Source organism: Cyanistes caeruleus, chromosome 5 (assembly GCF_971803275.1).
Source record: "Cyanistes caeruleus chromosome 5, bCyaCae1.hap1.1, whole genome shotgun sequence".
NCBI lineage: Eukaryota > Metazoa > Chordata > Aves > Passeriformes > Paridae > Cyanistes > Cyanistes caeruleus.
The window spans coordinates 2,773,286-2,797,270 of record NC_141705.1 but is presented as its reverse complement, the minus strand read 5'-3'; the positions used below and the strand labels follow the sequence as shown (position 1 = coordinate 2,797,270).

The following is a 23,985-nucleotide window of genomic DNA, read 5'->3' as shown; positions in this document are numbered from 1 at the left end:
CCATAATTTATGCAGGTGCTGGGAAGAAAAAAAAAAAAAAAAAAAGAATAATTATTATTTCTCTTGTGATTCCTCTCCAAAGCATCACCCCTTCCTCTGTAGTTCATCCCTGGCCCAGACCTGCCATGCTCTAATATCCCAATATCCACCCAAGGTCAGGCTAGATGGGGCTTGGAGCAACCTGATCTAATGGAAGCTGCTCCAGCCCATGGCAAGAGAGTGGAACTGGATGATTTTTAAGGTCCCTTCCAACCCAAACCATTCCAGGATTCCATGATTCCATCCCCAGCCTTCTCTCTTTACTCTCCTCACATTCTCAGCTCCATCTCCCGGCTCCTGCTGCTCTCAGCCCTCTCACAGCCCTGACAAGGTGCCTGCCCTGCAGCTATTTTGCTTTGGAGCTGAGTTTTAGTGCCCAGGGCTCTGTAGGGAGCAGCAGTGACTGCAGCTGCTGCCATCAGAGGTGGCATTGAGTGTCCCACTGCTGCTCTGGTGGCACCTGGCAGCTGCAGCTGGGGCAGTAAAATCAGCAGAGTCACGCTGAGCAGGAAGCTCAGCCTCAGCCACATCACATGCATTCCCTGGAAAAGCTGAAGTGGGAGCAGCACTCCCAGCACAAGGGCTGCAGGCTTCTCTAAAAAAGCCAAAAACCTTAATCAAGCCAAATTTCCTGGGAGAAAAGCAGCTTTATTACTAAAAACATCCTCTCACACCCCAGGTGATGGGAATTATTCTAGCCACAGTGCCTGCACGACCTCTTGGGGTGTCTCAGGTGACAAAGCCAATTGTGGAGCTTTAACCAACATCTGCAGGCACAAGCCATTGACTCACAGAACTTTTCTGGAAGCAGCTGATTTTTACCCTTAATTTCCAAAGCAATCTCCTCTCCAAGCCTGGAAAACTGTTCTCATTTATAGCAGTGCCAATTCCCTCTGTCAAATCCAAGCCCAGGCTTCCAGAATCATGGAATTGCATCTCCTCCTCTTCACTAGTGGTAGTTACCCCTCCAAAAAAAACTCTCCTCAGAATGCCAGGAACCTCAAACTGCAGTAAAAGAGGCTTTTTGAGCTATGATTGGCAATCCAACACTATCAGCTTGTCACGTTAGAAGCCATTTCGGATTTCTTAAGTGAGTTTTTAGGCACAGAAGGCAGCAAAGTGTTTTGGAAGAGCCCAAGAACCATTTTTGCATCCATTTTCTCAGAGGAATTACAGGTCAAGTACAGAAGGTCAAAGGAATCAATGATAATAATGCATATTCAATAGCTTTTAAAGGTAAAGGAGCATCAACTGGGACATGGGCATTACCCTAAAATCCAGCCTGGTTCTTTTCAGCATCCCAGTGCTTGGCTGTAATAGAGTATTAAGGAACTCAAGAGAGATTTAAGCCTTGTATCTACCTAAAAACTGGTGATAATACTGGCAGTAAGTTAAAGAAAAGTCATCTTCACCTAATTTTTCTCCTCGTGGGTTTTTAACTTGCTCTAGCCAAGAACAGACACTAATTTTCCAGAAAGGTATGAAGTTTTAATTAACCTGAGCTCTCAGCTCTCAGAGGGTTTGCTTCACTCCCTGCAGGCTCCAATTCACTGCATCACTTGGAAAACACCCAAATCCCCAACTTTGGGTGCAAAAGGAAACTCAATTAATAATGGAGCATCCACCTCCATCCTGACCTTTACACTCTGCACAGAAAACATGAATTCCTGGTGCCTCCATAGGTTAGGTAACCTTCCAGTCAGTTAACTCTGGCAGGGAAAGAGCAACTAGAAGATTCAGGAGAGACCTGGAAGAACTTTGGACAAATGTTATCAGTTCCCCAATCCCCAGAGCATTCCAGAAAAAAAAGGGTTTGAACAGCACCCTACTACCACATGAACCAAAGCAAGTTTGTGGGCAGATCCCACAGGCTGATTCCAGCATAATCACCTACTTACCAAAATAATTCCCTTTTTTTTTTTTTTCAGATAAAATGCAAGCAATTACATTGCTATAATGCTATTTTTTAAGAAAATAGACACCTCAGTTTTACACATCCCTGCTGAGGTTAAGCTGCAAAGTTCGGGGTTTGTTTTGCATGACAAGGGTCGTGAAAAACCCATTCCTTCCCAACAAATTGCTGCATTTTAGAGACAATAACAACTGCAAGGCTGCAGCCAGCCAGCAGCACCCAAAGCTGTCTCCCACCCAACTAAAACTGTAAGCCACCATGATTAAATAAAGCTGGATGCTTGCTAGGATTTTAAGCTTTTCCTTTGGTTCACAGCTGAGAGAGTCCCTGGCAAAGCTCACAGGAGATTTACCCCTGGCAGCCACAGGGACACTGTGCCAGCCCAGGAGACAATTGGGGGGCTGGGGGTGTCCCCAGACCTCATGGTTGGACTGCTGAGGGTCTGCTGCTGACAATTAATTGGCCAGGAGCACCCAGAGGTTATCTTGAATACCTTGGTTAGCAAAACTCCTTTATTAAGATTCACAGAGAAGTTGTGGTTGCGTCATTCCTGGAAGTGTCCAAGGACAGGCTGGACAGAGCTTGGAGCAGCCTGGTCAAGTGGAAGGTGTCCCTGCCCATGGCAGGGGTGGAAGAGAGGTCTTCGGGGTCCCAACTCATAGAAATCACGCTAGGTTTAAGCCAAATCATTTGGGTTGGCACAGGCAGATCTTCAGATCATGAAAATGGGATTTAGAGAAGCGTCCCCCAGTGCCAGACCTTCCACAGGTACCTGAAGAGCCAGGGAAGGGTTGGGTGATGCTTCCTGGCTCTCCAGCACTCCCTGAGAGCCCATCAGATCCAGCATTTCTGGAGCAATGACCACCTGCTACGATGATGTCAATCCATTACCTAAACTCAAGAGCACAGATTAAACCACAACCTCCTCTTGGAAGGGAAAAATTAAAAAAAAAAAATCCAACCCAGAGGTAGAAAGTGCAGAGCAGGTGATTCACCCAGAGCAGAGCTCTCCCAGATCCCTGCACCACTGCCTGACCATAACTTCAGCTGCATCTTCCCAACCCAACTCCAGCCTTTTGTCTTGAAGAGCCAGATGAAAACGTCAAGCTTCCCCTGCCACTTCAGTGATAATTCATAACAGAACTCCAAGAGCTGATCTGCTGCTGCAAAAAAAACCAGCAAAACCCCTCCAAAACAAAAAAACAAAACAAACAACACCCAGGCACTTTTGAATTAATTCCAGTATTGTATTTTGCAGCCAGATTTCTAGGAAATGTTGTGAATAATCCAACTAATTCAGTGGAGTGTTGTTGGGGCTTTTTGTTTTGTTTTTATAGAACACAGGAGCAAGTGGAGTTTCAGTTTTGCAGCAGAACCCTCAGAAATCAGGAGTGTTCCTGGTCCTTTTATATTTTTTTTTATTACAGGCCTCCTGATAATTCCAGAAATAAAAATGTGCAAGAGATCTGTGAGCCATCCCCTCGTGCTCTCCCACAGGTAGCAGCAGTTCACCTCCTGCTGGCAAACTGGGAATCTCATGGGGAAAAACCCATGGGAAAGAATTTGTTTCAAAAAAACATTTAAAATAATCTCCTACTTAAGAAAACAATTCCAAGATAGATAAAGTCAAAAAGAAAAATAAAAAAAAAAGAAAGAGAGAGAGAAAGAAACCCCCTCAGCACACATACCAAGCTGAACTGCAAACTGAAAAACAAAAACAAGCAGATAAAATATATCCAAACATCCCAAGCCAGACTGAGGCCTTGGGGCCCTTCAACACAACTGTGATTTATTGTGCCAGCAAAACCAATTAATAAGTCAGAAGAGACCAAGTAGTGAGGGATTTGCTCTGGAAGACCAGAAAAAAAATAAGAAATTATGCTGCAGGATCTGTTGAGCCAGCTTTAAAACAATGCAACAATTCAGATATCCTCCACCACTGCACTGGGATTCCTTCCCTTGGATTTTGCAAGAGGAACCAGAAAACTTCTGGGTTTGTGTCTTACCAGGGAAAGTTCTTGGCTCAGTTAAAAACCTCATCGCAATTTCGGCAGAATTTAATCACTTGCAGGTAATTCCAGGGCCTTTAGAGCTCATCTGCCTCCAGGAGGAGGGTGCAGGATGCTCACAAGAGACAATGGGGGGCTTGATGAGTTAATTCTGAGCCCTGATTGCTGAGCTGCATTTCATCAGCACTGCAGTTACCCCCAGGTTTAGATTGGGGCTACACAATCCTCTCATCACTCACTTAAATTCGCCAGAAAGAAAACTCATCTGTCAAAACAACCTTACAGAAGATTTAAGTGACTTCAACACGCAGGGAGGGGGACACTAATTACCACCAGGTCCTGCCAGGTTTGTTTGTTCCAGGAACTCAAAAAAGTGAGTAAAAAACATGGATTTTCATCAGCAAGGTGTCAGAGGACAACTATTAAAACTGACAATACCCATGGGGTGAAAGCAGACCGTGGCCATCAGATGCCATCAAATCTGCTGCCACCACCCTCAATCAGGAATGTCCAACTTAGGCAGGCACAAATTGATTTCCTCTTTTTTCCTCTTAATATTGCCTGTACAGAACAAACTACTCACCAGATTTTTTTCCCCAACTACATTTTAAGTATTTACCTCATGCAAGGCACTAAAAGCCACAAAAGTGGCTTTCAAGTTCTTTCAGAAATAAGGGAAAACCTCAACTTAAAGTTGAAGATGTGGTCTCCTTGATAAACTTTCCAGATTTTTAGCTATTTAGGCTGGGAGATGGCTGGAGCCACAACAACCTCTGAACTTCCCAAATAGCCACATATTAATTCACTATAAAATCCTTCCAGGGCTTTCCCCAGCTCCTCAGCAATTAACAGAGCTACAAATTACTAAACATTTGAAGTTTTTATGGATGTAAACATCCAGGAGGTTCTTCCAAAGCTCTGCTTTGGTGCTGCAGCCAAGATCACCAGTTCTTTCAGCTGAAAATGAGGTTTCAACTGTTAATTTTTAACATTGCTGAGAAAGCAAGAAGGGTAAAGAAAAGTTAGCTGGCAAAAGACAGACCCAGGCTCCGAAAAGAGTCTCAGATATGCTCAGAAACAAAAACATCCTAATTACTAAGAATACAGAAAACCATATGTATATGCAAGATCCCAGGAGGAGATAAGGAAAAAAGCTCCACTCTAGGCAGAGCAAGAGTATCAAAAGATGTTGCTCTGCTGAGAAAAGGGAGGAAAGTGTCCAAAAAACAGAATTAAAGAGGTTTCTTTTTTTCTTTGCCCTCTCCCAACACAGCATTAAGGGATTGGGGATTTTTATTGTTTCAGAGGTGGGGCAAGAGCATTTCTTGCCTGGCAGATCCCCGTAAGCGGTGCCACGAAGCAGCTCGGTGATTTCGCAGCTCCGTTTCAAAACAAGCTGTTTTGAAACCCTGTGAAAAGGTAACATCCTTATCTGCGGTTTCCTCCAGCCCCAGTGACGTTCTGGGGTGAAGGCTTTGAGAACCTGAGAGCACAAAACTCCTGCAGAGATCACCAAAGCAGCGCAGCGGGATGGGAGCGCTCGCGCCGGCAGCCTCTGAGATGTGCTGTCCGTATGCTGCAAAGGGCCTTGGTTCAATCAACCAGCAGAAGGTGACTCATCACTCCACAGCAGCTGAACTCTTCCAAAAGGTCAGTTTGTAATGAGGAGTAAGAGTGACAGCAGCTTTGAGAGTGAAATGACCAAGAAATCCTCTGTATTTCCAATCACACATAACACGACGCTCAGTGCTGGGCGTGGGACGAGGAGGAACTCGCAGGTGACATCCCCTCCTTCCCCAAACCACACAGAAGCACAACAGGAAAGCATCACACAGCTTCTTGAAGCCCTCAGAGGCAGCTCCATGGTGCTGTCTCCCTTAGACAAAGGAGGAAGATGAGTAATAACACAAATATAGGGCAGAAATGCCCATTGCCATGGCACCACGTCGACAAAAGAAGAAGCCTCTCTCAGAGGATGCCACAACTAAAAAAAAACATTCAGAGATTCTGCTTTTGGGGGCTTTTGTTGTTGTTTGTGGGGATAGTTTGAGGAAGGCGAGACTGAGTCCTGGAAAGGGACACGTGAAGCCACTTAAGATTTTCAGACAGACAGCTGGGTTTGTGTTCCCTGTGGCAGAAGGGTCTGGCAAGAAGTAGGGGGCTGTCCTGCCTCCAAAACCAGCAGAGTCTCTCCCCAAGCCCTTCCACTGCTCTCAGGTGGATTCTGGGGGCTCAGCCACCTCCCCAGGTCCCAACCTGGCTCAACCTCTCACATTCCAAATCCTCAGGAAAGCACCAACCATGTTCCAGGAGCCCACAAGCGAGGTGGGAAGGAGGGAAGGAGCAGAGCTACGCAGACCTCATGCCCCACATGCCCTCAGAAAACCTCCCTCAGGTCAGGCATTATTTTTTGCCCTTCTGCAACTCAACCCAGCCTCCAAAGAACATCTCTGTCTAGAGATGAGAGGACTGGCTTCCAGTTTTGTCCTCTGACTTCCCAAAATTTGTTCTTTGTACAAGAAGAGGAGAGCCAGCGCCGAAGGAAATGCTGTCACCAGCAGTGCTGAATCAGCAAACATCTGGCAGACATTCAGCTTCCCCTTCCAGATGTCAACCTAAGGCTTGGCCCCCTGGAACAAGAAAGACAGCTGTGACAGCTACAACCATCTAAAGGCCTAAATAACAAGAGAATTTTAGTCTTTTCCTCTCACCAGTTGGAAGTCCTGAATATTTCCAGCACTTCCAAGGGCAGGAAACCCCAAGCCCTCAGGGACTACTTCCTGAAGAAGCTGGAACTCTCCAGAAGATCTCTCCCTAGCACCCTACACACATGCTGTTTTTGGGGAAAACACAGGGCAGAGGGTTGGAACAGGATTATCTTTAAGGTCTTTTCCAACCAAAATGATTCCGTGATTCTACTTCTCCAAAATCAGCAGAGAAGACTTCACTGCACTTCAGCTGTTGCTTTATCAGTACAGTATCTCCAAGATCTCAGTCATCTTTGAGGCAGATGATCCAAGTTGAGGCAGAGGATCCAAGTTTTCAAACACCACCATTTAATCTTGCTTCAAAGAAAAAATAAAAATAAAAATCTTTGCAGTAAATATGTGTCTGCCAGAGCCATCCAACATTTGCCTGATGCTCTTTGGCAGGATTTTCCCAAAGGGATCCAACGCCCACACATGATCCCCACACTCCAGAAAAAGACAAGCAAATACACCTGCCAGGCTGTACGACAAGAAAACATCACGAAAGAACTTGAAAAACAAGGAGCCACCCAGAACAGTCACTGATGACAATGTGGAGTTGATTATTTACTGCCTATCTCAAACATCTACAGGATTTAAAAACACGGAGCCTGCTCCCAGTACAAGATTACACAACCACCAGACCAGACTGTTCTCACATCACACTTCAGCTAAATGGATTCTGTATCACCCGTGTCAGGTTTGCAGCTACCCCTGCAGCAAATATGCTGTGTGCACAGAAAAGTCAAATAATACTTGCCACTCTCTTCAAAGAAGTATCCATTTCTTGACATCGCTGCTGGTGGAGACTCTGGAGAAGACAGAAAAAAGTGAAACATGAGAATCATCAAGATGCTGAATGTCTTCACTTTACAGCACAAAGCCAGTTCCAAAATACTGCAGGCATCAGATTTTCCTGAATGTGGTAAATGCAACTTCTTGCTTATTGATGTTATAGTATTTACCAGAAGTTTCCTTTACAGCCACAGGCAGTACTTGAAAAAAGTCTCAGACATCCTGGGCTGGGACCACAAAAGAGCAAGGCTAAAGATCAGGACGAGTCTGATCATCTCAGGGATTTACCAAACCTCAACAAGTATGTCAGCAATTATACAAACTAAACATCTGAAAGGTTTTTATAAAAATACAAGCCATAACGAAGCCCAGGTTGTACCTTGTGCTCAGATAAAAAGAACCAGTTTAATTTAGAAAAAAAAGCAACCTTCCATTTCAATGAAAATGGGAATTCACTCCCCATCCTGATGCTCCTTATCATTAGGATATCCCCCAAACAGTGCTTGGCACTTGAAGATAAGCCCCAGAACCCTCCAGCCTTGCTTGGCCCACTTCCTGAGCTGGGATCCTGCAGCCAACACCATCTGCACCAGCAGGGTCCGGTAAGGAAGCCACAAATGGGAAATGATGCTGGGCAAGAGCGAATCCACAAACACAGCAGCAGCAGGGATGTATCCCCATCATTTATTAGGGAACAGGGGTTTTGGTACTGAGTCAAATCTGTGATTCACTGCTGGCAAAGCGGGTATTGAACATTTCTTGGAGTGTTAATAGAGCACAGGAGCACCTGCTCTCAGGTGTGATCAAAGCCTGGTGCCCAAACCCAGCCTGGCTGTTCCAGATGATGACAAAAAGTGACAGCTCAGCCTGCGTGGGCACAGGCAGCAGCTCCCCTGGACAGGTGCACAGCCCATTTTACATGAGTAACAGAGCTCTTGATTTCAAACCATGAGCAAGAGTCACCCAAGCAGCCCCTTGGAAACCTGGGGCTCGATGCTGCTTCTTCACACTCTTCTTCCCAGCCAAAATGCAATCAGAAAGAGGAATAGGTTTGCTCTGTCTTTCCCCACTTCATTAGGCTAATCAAACATTACCTACGCAAGCCTGGGATGAATTTGGGCCAACAAGGAAAGAGGTTTTGCCTGCCTTATTGTTCTACAGATTAGGCTTCCTGCTTTTCCTTTGAGGTATGACACTGTTTCCCCAAGACCCTTTCTGTGCTCCGTAACTTTTGGCTCCCAGGTTGCAGACTCTTTATTCCCATGTACAGTGTGCCACGTTTTCAGGCCTCATAATTCCTGCTGCTCCCCCGGGAGCCTTTGTGCACATGACGGATGCACAGTCACGCCACTGACGGCAGCACCTCCCAGCCCTGTCACTTGTCACCCCTCAGACCTTCCAGTGCCGACAGGTTCTTGAAGGGATACCCTGATGGCCACGAGAAAAAGAGCCAGCACATAAACCAGAGGGTAATTCAAGTGTCTGGTCCAAGGGAGAAACACAATGTTCCAAAGTTCATCCCAGAACAATGGGCTGGAGGAACAAACGGCACCGAACTGTGGCCAAGGGGCACCCATTACACCAGTCAATTGTTTCCCTCCACCTGGAAGGGAAGGAGAAGATCCATCCAGATTGATTAGCATGTTAATGATCAAAGGAAAGTTTTTAAAGAGGCTCTTATTGTGCAATGATTGCATTTACGTATTTCAAGGAAACAAACAAAATACGCCTGGGCGGGCGGATTACCCAAGGAACCCACATTCCCACCAGGATGGTTTATCCATTTCTCACTCCTGTTATGGCTTCTGAGGGAGCCTGAAGGAACATGCTCATCCTTCACTGGGCAAAATGAGACCTTCAGCTCTTCCTTCAACTGAACACAGCTATTTCTGCAGGTTGACGCTGTCTAACGATCAGGAATTGTCTGATTTCTTCTCAGAAATTCCTTCCAACTGCAGCACTGCCTGGGTTGGCATCACACCTTTATGGGAGACTGGTTTGGTCTCTGCTTGGACCAGGCATGAAAAGGGCAAGGCTGGGGTGTTACAGCAGGCAGTGCCATTTCATTAGGTGCCAGTGGTTCCTCTGAGTCACTAATGAGCCACAGTCCCCCCGGCAACATGCTCGGGTAATTATGGTGGAGGTGCTGTTTTTTTCAGATGAGTCATAAAACAGAGGTCTTAACCTTGTAATTAAAGATGCAATGGCACGTTTGGGGAAAAAAAAAAAAAAACAACAAAAATAAAGAAAAAAAGTCAGGCGTTCACCCTACTATATCCTGGCAAAAACCCAGCCCTGGTAATTTGTCTTCTCCCAACATAATGCTGTCCCACAGCATCAACCCAATTCAGACTTCCAAACAGCCTTGTTGGCGCCTTTGGAAAAGCTGTTACATCCCCCACGGAAGGGGCACATTAACATCAGGAACCTGCGTGTGGCGTGCCCAGGAGGTAAAAGGTGATGGGTGTTTATACAAGCCCAGACACAGGCAGGGAGCCACGGGAGCAGCTGGAAGGTCAGGGATTAGCACAAGTGGAGGTAAGGAAGGGTAAATTGGGGGCTACAGCATCTGCACCTCTGATGCATTACAGAATTCAACATTCACCTTTCTCACACAATAATTAGGGTTGGAAGGGATTTCTAAAGGCCTGTTCCACCTTCCCTGCCATGGGAAGGGATATCTGGAACTGGATCAGGCTGCTCAGCACTCCAGCCAGCCTCATCTTGAACATTTCCTGGGATGGGGCATCCACCGAATCTCTGGGCAACCTGGTCTGGTATCTCACCACCATCACTGCAAAAACATTATTCCTTATGTCTAATCTAAACCTCTTATTTTAAAACCATCACCCTTTGTCTTATCCCAACAAGGTTTTCTAAAAAAGTCTGTCCCCACTTTCCTTAAAGGCCCCCTTTAAGCACTAAAATGTCACAGTAAGATCACCCTAGAAACTTCTGCCCCAGCTTTGGATAAATTAGGAGGAAACATCTTGAAATGAAGAGGACACCTCCAGGTTGAACAACCCCAAGTTTTGAACTGAGCAGAACAAACCAGACAGTTCTCAGGGGGAGCCCAATTAATCTCTTTCCTCCTTACGCCCCAGTCCCTTTCTCCCCGCATTCCCCCATCAGGAGCTAGCATTCCTTATGCTGAGGATGCTAGCTAAGGACAAGGCCAGCTGGCTGGTGCTGAAGTGCAGGCTCAGGAGCAGCCAGCAAGACAAACACATCAGCAGGCTCCACCTGCTCCCCTCTCCCGGCGCTTACGGGATTTCACATCCAAGGTCTCGGCTCCTTGGCCGGGTTTTGCCGCGATGGGTTCGGGTTGCGCGGAGCTGACAGCAAGGCTGAGCCCGCTCTGCTCCAGCAGCCGCTGCCTGACGCACACACCAACCTTGCACTGCCTCTCCCCACCTCACCTTCCACTCCTGAAATTAAAAAGAGTTCAACCAAGGGCCAGTTATGAAACACCGCGGTGATCGATGCAATCGCTGGGCTTAGGGAAGCCTGGGCAGGAGTACAAGTCTCCAAATTCATTAGGCATCAACACGATAATGCTCCAGGGTTTGCCTGAAGTTGCAGCAGTGCTTCCATGAAGGATAAATCTTCCTCCAGCCTGCAAAGTGCAGGGGCTCAGGGGTTCCCCCTCTCTACACCCTCAGATCCACCAAGCCTGTTATTTCACCCGGGTTTTCTTTCAAAGGCTTCAACAATTAAAGAAAAAAACCCAAGCAAGGAAATTTCAGCAAGACAAAGGCTTCTAGAGACAAAGCTGGAAAGCACTACCCCAAGGAGCAAAGATGCACAGCGCAACAACTCATTCCTGTGCCTCTGCTGTCTCTCAGAGAGGTCCTGCCTCTCTCCAGACTCATTCTCACCTGTCACCTCCAAGGACAACCAGACTCTCCAATTGCTCTCCCTATCCAAAGGCAGAACAAGGTGCCATCTTCCAGAGTCTGACCAAAACCACACGGTGCAGCTCTCTTTTGACAATTTAAGCCATGCTCTTCTTTTCTAAATGTTAATTTACTCCAGAAAATAACTTCCTACTGCCACCCCAACCTTATTCCCCGCAGGGACGTCTGTTAGATGAGACTAAATTGGAGAGGCACACGGTGTTACCACTTCTTTCCTTTCTCAAAAGGAAAATTTCTGAGCTTTCTGAGTGCTGAATTCAGAGGTGAAGAGCTGAAGCTCTGCAAAAGAGAAAACAAAGCTGCCTTTTCTAGACTCAAGGATACAGCTGAAGATTTCATGGCTAAGCCACTACCCTCGAAGCTGAGGCAACAGCAGTGACCCCCAGAGCCACCAAGGCAGAGGAATATCAGAAAATCACAGACTGGTTTGAGCTGGGAGCTAAAAGACCATCCAGCCCAACACTGCCATGGACACCTTCCACCAGACCTACATATGACTTTTTTTTTTTAGCTGATAGCAGAGTCAGTGTTGCTGTTGTTTAAGGTTCTTGGTTTTATAGAACAGCTGATCCACCATGGGAAGCACCAGACAAGAAGTGGGTATATTTCCTGATTTCTTGCATTCTTATCATTTTTACATTTACATTTAACAACAAACCCCTGCCATGCCATCCTCCATTATTAAATTCCTGTGGGCACCGCGTCTCCGATCTAATAACCCGTTTTGACTCTCTTGTTTTAAACTTAGCAGTAAGTTCTCTTGAGCCTTGCAATACTGGAGGATTATGAATAAAAACACATTCTCAGGATAGTTGGGTAACTCAATTACAATGTTCTGGTGCTGGCATCTTCCAAGTAAACAGCCCTCTGCAGCACGAGCCTTATATTGAAGTGAAACACAGCTCTGCAAAAGCTTTCTACAAGTACTGCCACAGCCCTTGGCTTTTATAATTTCTCTCTGGTAAATCTTTAACAATTGCCTTGATAGTGAATTGGAGTTTATTTTGAGACAACACCAGTTTGAAAGAGGTACTTGGGAAGAACATTTTTATTTACAGGCCCTTTAATATTGGCAGCTCTTGGGTTGTCTCTCGTGGGCAGCTCGTACATCTGGAAAATTTAGTTACCCCAAAAGTTCCGATCAGAAAACATCAAATATCTTCTTATCTTTTACTCAGGATGCGCTCCAATACCCCAATTTCACGGAATGGTTTGGGCCAGAAGGGTCCTTAAAGACCATCTAGTTCCAACCCCCTATTCCAACATCTTCTACCCCCTCCCACCCCGTCTTGGACACTTCCAGGGATGGGGCAGCCACAGCTTCTTCAACAACCTCAATTTCCACCATTTTTTGCTGGAGCTCTGAGGACATTTCTGAGAGTCACCAGCACATGCAATGTCCTGCCTCAAAGCTGATAAAGCAAAACACGACAGACTGCAAGCGAGAAGTTACCACAAAAATCACTTGTTTGTGCTGACAAAGCCTTTAGACTTTGCTTATTTCCTCCCAGGAAGAATTAGCAATTATTGCATCATACTGAACTGCTCAGTCAGAGAACGACACAGAAATGGGATGGATAACTGGAAAGAAATCTACTTCCCAGGAGACATGCAGGACTTTCTTTGCAGAAAGGTTTTGGCCACTTCCAGCTGACTCCAGGAGCTCATTGAATGCAAAATGAAGAATGTTACAGTTAAGCTGCACCCCCTCAAACTGATCCAGGGACAATCCCAGTTTGGACAAATTTATGGTCTCATCCAAGGCTTCAGCCTGGTGGAAGATGATGCAGCTTCCCCCATCCAAAGCTCCCCAGTCCCAGTGTTCAATATTAAACTCCTATTAAATTCTTATTCTTTGCTCTCTCCACCCATGAATTAACATCCCAGGACAAGGGATCTGGAAGCTGCATTCAGGTTCCTGCAATTTGGAGCAAGGGGAGAGTCACAATTTATGTGTTTTAAATACCCAATAACCAAATGGTGCTGCTCCCCTTCTCCACCCAAAGACAGCAGAAACCCAGACTTAAAAGAAAAATCACTCACACAGGAAAGATTACCTCAGGGGAAACCTGAGAGTTTAAATCTCAGGATTTAAACAGGAGAGGAGGAATTTTTTAATTATGTGGAGCATTGACTGAAATGGAGTTTAAAAATCTCAGTGTGCAGCAAGAGCTCAACTGAAGGAGGACGAGGAAGCCTCAGACTCCTTTGATAACACAACTGCATCACAGCAGAATAGGACAGGAGCTTGACAGGCAGCAGATCTGATCACAGATGAGATCATCAGCTCCAAATATGTCAATATTAAAGTTTTTCTCCAACAGTCTCCCTTGTGCTCTTAAAACAAGAGATTCTGGGAGTTTTCAAGAAGAACCAAGCAGCACAGGCTCTTGGTGGAGACATTCCCTGCATATCATTTAAAACCACCCAAGTCAGCAAGAATTAATGGACAGCAAAAAGCTATTCTGCCTCAAGTTGCCACTTCTCATTTCTATCTACACCTTCAGCAGCTGATTCCTTCCCACAGCTCCACCTAATGCAGCTGGAAAAGCCTGGTGAAAGCAAAGCTCCTGCTGGCTCAGAGATTGGAATATGCCCCTGTGCTGCTGGTCTGGGCAATCACAATTGACAAGACAGGACAAGAACTGGAGATTTGACTTGTTTTTCTCCATGCCTAGAGAGGTGTGACCAAGAAAAAAAAATAAAAATAAAAAGGAAAAAGATAATCACAGAAGTCAGGGTTTCCAAACTGATCACTGTTATTCAAGGAAGTGTAAGATCAGTAAGGGATGCTCGGCAATACTTGGGCAGGAAAGTGCTTGGTAAATGGTGCCCAAACACAGACCTTTCCTCAAAAAGCATCAATGAAGGCAAAGGAAAACATCAAAGACAAAATTCAAGAGGGCCAAAAAGACCTTTTGTAAGTCATTAAAAGGGGAATATCCGCACTGGGAGTCCCAGGGAGTTTTTTCTTGAAGGGCTGAGTCAAGATCAACTAAAGGACTTTTTTTGGGCACAGCTTTACAGCCTCACTTTCCTTTGTCAGAGCAGACACCCATCCATCCCCAGCAGAGCCTGAGGGGGATAATCCCTCCCTTCCCAAGGCACAGCAGAGCCCCATCCCTCCCCAGCTCATCCCTTCTCCAGCTCGGTGCCAGGGCTGCAGGGAAGAGCTCTGCAAGGACAGACCCAGCTCCACGGGCACCAGCTGTGCTGCTGCTCCCCCCCGGTTCCACCCACCACAGATGTCAAAATATCTTCCCAACACAGCTCCCTGCAGCACCAGGAGAAGAGCAGAGAGTGCCCCACAGTGCAGCTGGTACCCACAGCGAGGGCAGCTCCCCTCTGCCTGCATCTGCTGCCCCTCACCTTCCTCAGCTCATCCTCCTCCTCCTCATGAGGCTGGGAGGAAAAACACAGCCCCTGAAGGAAGAAAAGGCACAGCACACCTGGGGATTTAACACAGGCAGCAGAAGGGTGCACCAGCAGGGGCTGGCATCGCTGGGAAATGAAACAGGGATATTTACAGCAGACTTTTACCTAAATGGGTTGATTAAAACATCGTCTGCATGCAAATACCTACAAGAAATCAACTTAGGAGGTCCTGAAAACAGTTAAGGAGATAGCCATGCCCCAGAAAGATTTAAATCTACTCCAGAGCTCTTAACCCCAGTAAACTTTGGGAAGATGAATCTTTTGGATGCTGTTCAGAGCAGACACTGAGGAGGAAGGTGCTTTTAAGTAGCCCAGTTTGAGGGGAAATTATTGCTCCAGCCCAGAGACTCAGACCTGCAGGGACACAGGCTTTGCCCCCCTGATGTAAAAACATGTCCTCTAGCAAACCTTACAGGAAAGAATGTTTCTGTTAAATAATTGTTTAAAACTCTCTTTATGTTTAACATGTTCCTCCTGCCACAGGATTGCACTGATGTGTTGTTTATTCCCCTATCCGCCTACCAGAAATATCCCCAAAGGATTTTCAGCACTTCTTTGCCTCCCAGAAGGGTTTCATTTCCCCAGACCCCTGTTTTTAGGACTCAGAGGTCTGGATTATCCAAACTAAACATCACATCCCTTGCAAATGTCCCATTTCTGTGATTTTTGGAGAACACAAACCAGTCCTCTGACATTTCCAGGGCTATCCCAAGTCACTTGGATATAGTTTTGCTCCACGGATCCATCTAAACAGTCTCCTCCATCAGAATGGGATGACATCCCAGTCCTGGTCCAGGCAGAAAACACAACTCTGTGGCTTTGAGGCTCAGCAGGCACTCAAGGCTCACATCATGGCTTGTACACAAGGAGCTGGATATTCTTCTGAGGATGGAAATGGTGTGGGGAGGTTTTAAGTTTTGCCACGGGTCACCGTGGTAAATGAAACCCCAGAACCAATTTTCACCGTGGCTGGCTGGGAAAATAAAGCATCATATTGAAGGGATAAAGCAGGAAGCATCCTCCTGCCTGCTCCCTGCCAGGCAAACACACACCCACACACAGGCTCAGGGATCAGACGTGGCTGTTTTCAAAGCCTTTTCCTCACTGCACTGAACAATTCCCCTCCTCAGCTTCCTCCAGCTCAGCCACTGCAATAAAACCAGCTAATAAAGAGTCACTGGGTGCAGCAGTGACAGCTCCCAGAGACCTCCCCCCGACCCCCCAAAAAAAAAACAAAACCAACCCACAAAGGCTGTTTGGATTTAGCAGGAGCACCACGTTCTCCAGATTGACTCATCACAATTTAGCCCACCCAAACAATTAATATCCGAGGCTGCCTCCCAGAGGTGAGCTGCAAGAGGAAGCCACCCTGCACATCCAGAGCTATGCAGCTGCTTTCCCAACGGGATATCCACTCCTCATCCACTGGATTTCCTGGCCAGCATTTCACAGGTGAGCAGGACAATTTCAGCAGCAAAGGCACCAGCAACAATTTGGAATTTGGCTGCTGGACTATTCTGGATATTCTCCCCTTTTTTCTTTCTTTTTTGGTTGTTTTGTTGGGTTTTTTTACAGATTGAAGGGGGAGGTTTTGTTTTGTTGGAGCCTCTAAAAAAGTGATTTAAGACTTGCAAGGATTTCTTGCTTAAGTGCTACATGGAGAGGAGAGACAGCAAATACCTCCAGAGATCCCACAAGCTGGCAAAGGCCCAAGATCAGGCCAGTTGAGGCTCTTCAGTAGACTTTTCCTGAAACATTTTAATAATTTAGAAAGCATTAACTCTTACTGACAGCTTCTCAGGCAGCTCTTTCCCTTGCAGGGCCATATCAGAAGCCTCATCACTCTTAATCCAAAAGAAAAAGAGACACTGCAACAGCCCCAAACCTTGGTCAGGGTTGAAGATGGATTTTAAAAGATGCCTGAGATATTTTTCTCTGCTGAAATCTGCCTTCTTTTTACAGGCAGGTCTTCCAGAGGCCACCACCTGCCACTTATCTGCAGTGGCACTGTGTTAACCATGCAAAAATGGTTAAGACAACATTTCACTGACTTGGGGCTATTCAGAGGGTGGGAGCTGCTCCCTGTAGGGGTTTAAATGTGGAAATACTGTAAAAATTAATCAGCAGGGAGGAGTAAATTGGTAAAAGGAATAAGCCTTTCTTGGGGGTTAAGTAGAAGAGATGCTGCAGCACCACCAGTCTCTCTCTGGAACATCCCTCCCTCCTCCTGGGTACCAGGGTCATGTTTTGGAACAAAGTGAATTTCTACGAAGTTTTTTTCACCCCTGCTATCTTATCACCACCAGAAATGAAAACAGCTGCTGAAAAGGCAGCAGTGGCTGAGCCAAGCTTTTATAGCAAAGTTGTTCCTGCACCCCTTCCCACCACCACCCCCCAAAATGGAAGAGATTGAACCCAGAAAACCAGAAGTTAGGCCAAACCCAAGGTCTGTACTAGGAGCAGAAGCAGAGCACTGAACCCAGCCACCTGATCACCAAACACATTTGCAGTTGTGCTTCTCATCAAGACTCAGAAAGGAAAATCTCCCTCTGCCACGAAAAGCAAGAGCAGCCCAAAGGATACCCAAATGGAGCTGCACTCTGCAGCCTCATCCATCCCCCCAGAAACGGGGTCTGCAATTCCCACCAGGCTCAGCAGGATAACACAAACCACCCCATGCAGTTTCCCATGTTTAGGAGCCATAAAACAACATCAGTGACAACAACAACACAGGTGGGGGGAGAGGCAGCAGCACCACATCCCATTTTCCTGTCCATCATCAATCCAAAATTAAAATGCCCCAGTCCAGCGATGAAATAACTGCAGCTGACACACCGTGAGATAATGTTATTCATTAAGATGTTGTTTATGGTTCATCTACAAGGCTTCCACGGCTACAGCACCAGGGATGATGTTTGGGAGCATTTTAGACACACTACATCCATGATTTTGTCTCCACTCAGCACCGCACTTCCCCCAAGTGAAACAGCTCTATGTAAAGCTCACTGACAGGCTGGGAAGATGTTTTGCCATTAATTAAGAGAAAAACCAGAACAGAGAAGCTCTTCAGCACTCATCTCCCCATGCATACCTTGAAACTAAATTCAAACCCCGACAGCCAGCACTCTGGTTAATTTAAATGGAATTCAAAAGGCATTCTCCATCCTTAAACACAGAGACATCCAGCACAGGCAATAGATATCATCACGAAGCAGAGCAAAGCCCATAGAAAATACATCAAGCACTGCCTTACTTTAGTGAATTAAATAATTCAAGAGCTGGCAGAGCTGCTTTTTTAGATTTCCTGACCAAATGCATCACCCAGCAACAGCAGCGCTTCAGTTTGGGGGGTGGTTTTAAGCCCACAACTTACCTGCACTACTTCTTCAAGAGAGAGATGCCTCTGCTCCCCTCAGGGCTGCTCCCCCCGAGCCACCAGCACTTGTCCCCAAAGGCCACTCGCTCAGGTGGCCGAGGCAGCTCCGGCTCCTGCTTTTTCACTGGCTCCAATATTAATCCATCCAGAGCATCTTTGTCCCTCACTTCCAATTGGCGAGCGGCGGATGGGTGGAGTGAGAGCGCGACCCATTAGCTCCCAGATGGACACCTCCAGCCCAGCTCTGCCAACCCCACACCTGGGCAGCACCTCTGCACATGCCACCACTGCCCCAGCCAAAGCTTTGGGTTGTCTCCTCCTCTAGCCACCCAGATCCCACCGCCTCTCGGAGCTGTTTGCCTCCAAGAGCAAAAATAGAGTAGTTAAAGCGACCCAGCGCTCCGGAGCCGGAGAGTTTTGCTGGATGCAGGATGGAGAAAGCTCCTGTGCCTCCTTAAAAAAGAAAAAAAAAAAAAAAAGCTCTATGCCAGCCAGGCTCAGCTGAAGTGAGAAGATGCTGTACCTTACAGAGAGAAGTACAGGGAAAGCCAGAGGATGAAAAAAAAAGGAGGAGGGGGGGTGAAAAAAACCTGCTGTTGAGAGGGAGATAGAGCAAATTCCTTAAAGACACAGCTGCCGTGCCCCGGGGTTTCACCCAGCTCAGCTGCACGGCAGCAAGCAGTGCAAGGGTTAATGCATGCATGCAGTGGAATGAGAAACAGGGCAGCAAGTCTGTGCTCCAGCAGCAAGTTGCAGAATTTAAAGCTGAAAGACCTCACCTCATCCGAGGGGACTTTAAATCCCAGGCTGTGTGTGCCCAGTGCTGGACCATGAGGTGCCTAAAAAGCTTTAGAGGGAAGATGCCACATCCTCTCCTCCTGCTCCAGCCTATTCCACACTGCTTCACTTTCCTTACAATTCGAGATTTTCAGCACAATAAGCCAAGTCTCCCCCAGCTGGATAGTTAAAGCCCAGAGGAATGGTCTAAGCTGGCCAAACAAACAAACAAAAACAAAAAAAAAAAGAAAAAAAACAAACTCCCCAAAGCAACATCAACTCAGCCTTAGAAAAGGCAGAACCCTAAAAGAATAAGACAGAAATAAATAGAGAATTATCCAAATGCTGGCAAGGCTGGGTCACTCCCCCACTACAATAACTCTTGACAATCGCTGGGACTTGAGTAAAAAAATTCCCAGTGATGATATTTACCAGGAGGCAGCAAACACTTCCCAGAGCAAGACAAGGGGAGGCAGCACCCGGCTGGGGAAGGGGCATCCCTTTAGCCCCATCCCCAGGCCCTGCCACAGGCTCGTTTCCAGTGCACAGAACCACAAGCAGTGCGTGTTTTTAAACACCTCCCACGCGTTTTCTCTGCCAAGACTGCTCAGCCAGTCTCCTCCATTTTTTTTTTTTTTTTAATTTTTTTTTTTTTTCTTGCCGTGCCACCTGACGAGCTTTTCCAGGTAAAGCACATCACGGACTGGCAATAAGATGCTAAGGAGGTAGAGGGTGGTTCAGAAGGTGTTTGAGGGTGGAAGAGACCCCTGGAGGTCTCCAGTCCCATTCCTTGCTCCACCTCTAAAGAGAAATCAGGACAACACCTCACTGAGCCAGACATCCTCCCCACAAAAAAGTTTTATAAGAAGTTGAGACTCCCATCCTTAGGATTAGCACTTAAGAGAGCTCAGCAGGATTCACCAAGCTCCCCATATTACATTAAAGCAAGATCTGAACCAAGCTGAAATTTTTAAGGTAATTCCTCACAGTGAGACAAACCTGCATTAGAACATCTTCAAACCTTCCTCTATCCCCACACCTGATACCTTCACTAACAGTTTAGAGGACACCTGACAGCATCACAACCCTAAAGGTGAACCGAGCCCGCTGAGCCTCCAGCAGGTATTTCAGGTTTCACACAGCGCCGGATTCATTTCAGCAAGTGAACAAGCTTAGGAAACAAAAGACTGGCTCAGATCACTTTCTATTTTTAATTTTTTCCACGCTGAGGTTGTTTATCAGCTCTCCCTGGGTGCAGCAGGGACCAGAGCTGCTCTTTGGTGGAGATGCCAACAGCCAAGCTGTGAGATCAAGAGAGGTCCCAGAGCATCACCACAACCACACAACCCATCCTCCAGGTCCCACCTGCGCTGCCTCCCTCTTCACCACCATCTCCAGAACCTCCTCAAACCCCACTGGCCTCCTCCGCTGCCCTGTCCCAACCCTTCCAAGCCCTGCTCACGCACCATCCACCGGCCTGCTCCACCTCTGAGGCACCAAACGCTGCGGCCACGGGGCCAAATCCTGGGAAGAGCCGGCGCTGGCCCCGAACTGGCCGTAGGGCGAGCGGAGAAAGGTGAGCCGGGGGTAGCAGAAGGATGCTGGCTCCATCAGGACGGAGAAGAGAGGAGAGCCAGGTACGAAGCAAACCGCGTCTCCCTTCGCCTCCTGCAGCGCGTACTGTTGGGACATGCAGTCTCAGAGCCTTCTCCCAGAGAAGTTCTTTTTTTTTTTTCCCCCAAAGGATTATTTAGTGAAGAAAAAAAAAAAAAAAGAGTAATAAAAGAAACCCCAAAGACGGCGGAGCAGCCTCGCTGCTGCTGTCAGAGCCCAGCAGAGCACACTGGCAAAGCAGCGTCTCCAGCCTGTATTTAAACGCCCCTCTCAGAAAGCAGAGATGCAGCACAGGAAGAGACAAATTCCAGCTCTGCGTCGGGCTGATAAGCCAGGTTTATAATATTCAAGAAGTATTGGCATTACTACAGTTCCTCCCCCCACCCCACCACCTCCTCCCGCAACGAATATCTTGTGCAGGAGCTTGTTGTGCACAATAAGCAAAAAAAAAAATAAAAGAAAGCCCGATCCTTAAAAAAAAAAATAAAAAAATAGAAAAATCAGCCTGTTCCGGTGGGAACAGCCAACACGTTGAATAAAACAAACACACGCGTGTTAAACCCTGGGGACGCAATTAGGCTCGGAGCAGGGGGAAGAGGCGTTTAACTCCTGGAAAAGGAGATGGCAGCGGGCGAGAGGAAAAAGGAGAATAAACCTGGCGCCTTACGCCGCATCCCGTGGGGTGGCTTGTCCCAGGGGTGAGCCCAGGTGGGCACTGCAGGGTGCCAGCACCTGCCCCAACACCAGGAGGGGAGGAAGGTCACCTCATCCTCCTCCCAACTTGCCCTGTCCTCCTAATTTCCACTCCTGAGCCCCTCTCAGTGGGTAACACCCAGTAAGAACTCACTCCATCCCCACTGTTTGCCCAAGCTGAACGCCTCGAGACAAAGGCTGCCCAGTTCTGAGCACAGACCAGCTGAGATCTTCTCTCCACCAGCTTCCAATCTTAGTTCTGCACACCACAGCCCCCATCAGCACTGCTGGCAACATCCCACCACAGCCCCACCAGCCTTTCTCCTGCCACTTCCATCAGGTCCTTCAAACCTGGGGAACCCCAAAGCACATGTGGGGAAGAAAAGTCCTCACCCAACACCAGCCTGAAGTGTAATCCACTCCCGTGGCTTGGTTTTCGTGCTTTTCTCCCCATGTTCTCACACTTTCTCAGCAAATGTCTGAGGATTGACACTACCCTTGCCTCCGCTCCCTACCCAAATCACAGCCCCACTGGCTCATCAGCGCTCGCAGAACCTCCTTCAGCACCAGAGGCAGAGTGAAGCCCTCAGTCCTGCTGGTTTTAATTGGGAGTCAGAGCCAGGGATGTATTTAGAAATAGGGAGTAGAAAAACCCACGGAGTTATGAGTGACAGCAAAGCCCTTTGATATCACAGCCAGCACTGGCAGATGCAGGAGCCCGCAGCGCTGTGCTCTGGGCCAGCGTGTCACCGTGCTCTGCAGAGAGCCTTTCTGGGGAGCTCAGCCCAGATCAGAGTTAGCAACTTGTATTTCCAATAAAAAAAAAAGAGGAAAAAGAAAATAAAACGAGATTTTCAGCTTCACCAGGTCCCAGCACAAACTCCCGAAGGAGCTGCTCTGCAAACTTCACAATCACACAACACTGCTCAGACTCAAGTAAGGATGAACTTTGAGGAGTTGCCTCAGCATTCCCGGTTTTTAACCACCCAGCTTGGATGGTAACAGCAAAAGTAGCTGAGATTTAACCTGTGCTGGATGTCTTGGCAAGGATTTGCGTATTCAGAGCGCAGATAACAGCTCCACGATGATGATGATGAGTTATTAAAGCATCCTGAGCTTTGTTTACTCCCACGGCAATCCTACACAAGGAACCAGGACTTCTCCAGAAGTGGGTTCACCTTAGGAGGAGGTAACTCAGCCTGCTGCAACAGAAAGGTTCCTGTGGCTTCCCAGAGACACCTGGATCACAGCACAGTATTGGAATTACTAAAAAAACACCCAAACAAGCAGCTTTCCCTAAATAACGTGATTTAACACCTGTCCTCAGGCATAAAGGACCTATGCAGAGCATCAGTGCAGTTCTGCCAGGACAGAATTGGAGGTTTTAGTCTTATACGGGCAAATAAAATGGCACCAGGCTAAGCTGAGTAATTCCAGACTAAAATCCAACTTTGCTACTAAAACCTGACCTTGAGCCTAACTCTTACCTCAGCTGCCTCCTGCAAGGAAGATCAAACCAAACAACAAGCAAATTGAACAGCACCAGGCTATGTCTGATAATTCTGGATTAAATTCCAACTCTGTAGCTAAAATCTGACCCTAACTCTTACCTCAGCTCCCTTCTGCTGAAATATCCAACTTCTCACTGACACTTTCCTTTAAGCCAAGGCAGAAAGCTTCCCTTGCGGATCCTTTCCCTTTGAAACCCAAGACATCTTTGTTTTCACACTGACTCAACACAAAAATAAAGCTTGTTTTAATAAATGTTTACAGCCTCAAATGATTTACTACAGCTTTACTAGAAGTCAAGCCACTCTGAGCTTACACACAGATATCTTATGCCACCGGGTGGGTCGAGCAAGGGCTCCAGTTAAAAAACCCCAACCCTCCCTTTTTTATCTGCATTTATTTAAACAAGCTGAAGCATTCAAACTGCCAAAGAACAACAGGAGAGCCGGAGGGGAACTTCCTCTGCGGTCCATCATTCTTACGGAGCACCAACTGTACAAAAGCCACAGATATTTCAAAACGGGAGGGCTCTGGCTGAGATGGATTAGCCAACAAATCCCGATTATAGCCGGGAAGCGGCGACGGGCGGCTCGCAGGAGGGGTAGCAATGACTGAGGTTGCTGTGCAGACAGGATTCAAAGTGTTGCATCGCTGTTCCAAGCCTCCCAAAAAAAAAAAAAAAAACCCCAAAAAAAGCAGCCACAAACCCAATAACGCTAAGCCAGGTGAGGCACAGCTGGATTTTGTCAATCCTGGCTTCAAGCGGTTTATCCAGTGCTCCGGCACTCGAGGGGCAGGAATTTGGCAGAGGAGGGACAAGGCTGAGCTCACACCTAGAGACAATCCAGGAGGAATCCTGCAAACACTGAAACAGCTCGGGGGAAAGGGGAAAATTCCCTGCGGATTCTCCACGTGCAAATCCACATGGAGAAGCTGGGGCTGCCCCTGGATCCCTGGAAGTGTCCAAGGCCAGGCTGGACCAGGCTGGGAGCAGCCTGGGATAGTGGAAAGTGTCCCTGCCCCTGGCAGGGGTGGAATGAGGTGAACTTCATGGTCCTCCCAACCCAAACCATTCCATGATTTTCTGTTCCGCGACACCGCCAGGTCTCAAGAACTACAAGGCAGACACTAAAAAGCAGCAGAGCAAAGCTCTAAGAATAAA

At 47.2% G+C, this 23,985-nt stretch overlaps 1 protein-coding gene and 1 long non-coding RNA gene across 27 annotated transcripts in view; both read right to left on the bottom strand.

Moving 5' to 3' along the window:
* Nucleotides 1-23,985, bottom strand: part of SLC4A11 (solute carrier family 4 member 11) — a 134,979-nt gene that overhangs the window by 67,805 nt on the left and 43,189 nt on the right. For 11 of the 26 annotated variants that reach the window (XM_086889695.1, XM_086889706.1, XM_086889691.1 and 8 more), the window contains one exon: nucleotides 7,468-7,518. The exons of 2 other annotated variants lie outside the window; for them this stretch is intronic. In XM_086889695.1, the coding sequence (XP_086745821.1) occupies nucleotides 7,468-7,518 (51 nt within the window). Of the gene's footprint in view, nucleotides 1-7,467; nucleotides 7,519-18,227; nucleotides 18,397-19,009; nucleotides 19,574-20,473; nucleotides 22,785-22,924; nucleotides 23,043-23,985 lie in introns of those variants that run through there. 13 more of the 26 variants (XM_086889697.1, XM_086889708.1, XM_086889701.1 and 10 more) reach the window with 9 other exon arrangements.
* Nucleotides 1,145-7,025, bottom strand: LOC147652859 (uncharacterized). Its single transcript, XR_015286959.1, has 2 exons — nucleotides 6,672-7,025; nucleotides 1,145-6,590 (listed from the first exon to the last, which is right to left on the bottom strand). It is a non-coding gene; the product is annotated as an uncharacterized LOC147652859 (long non-coding RNA).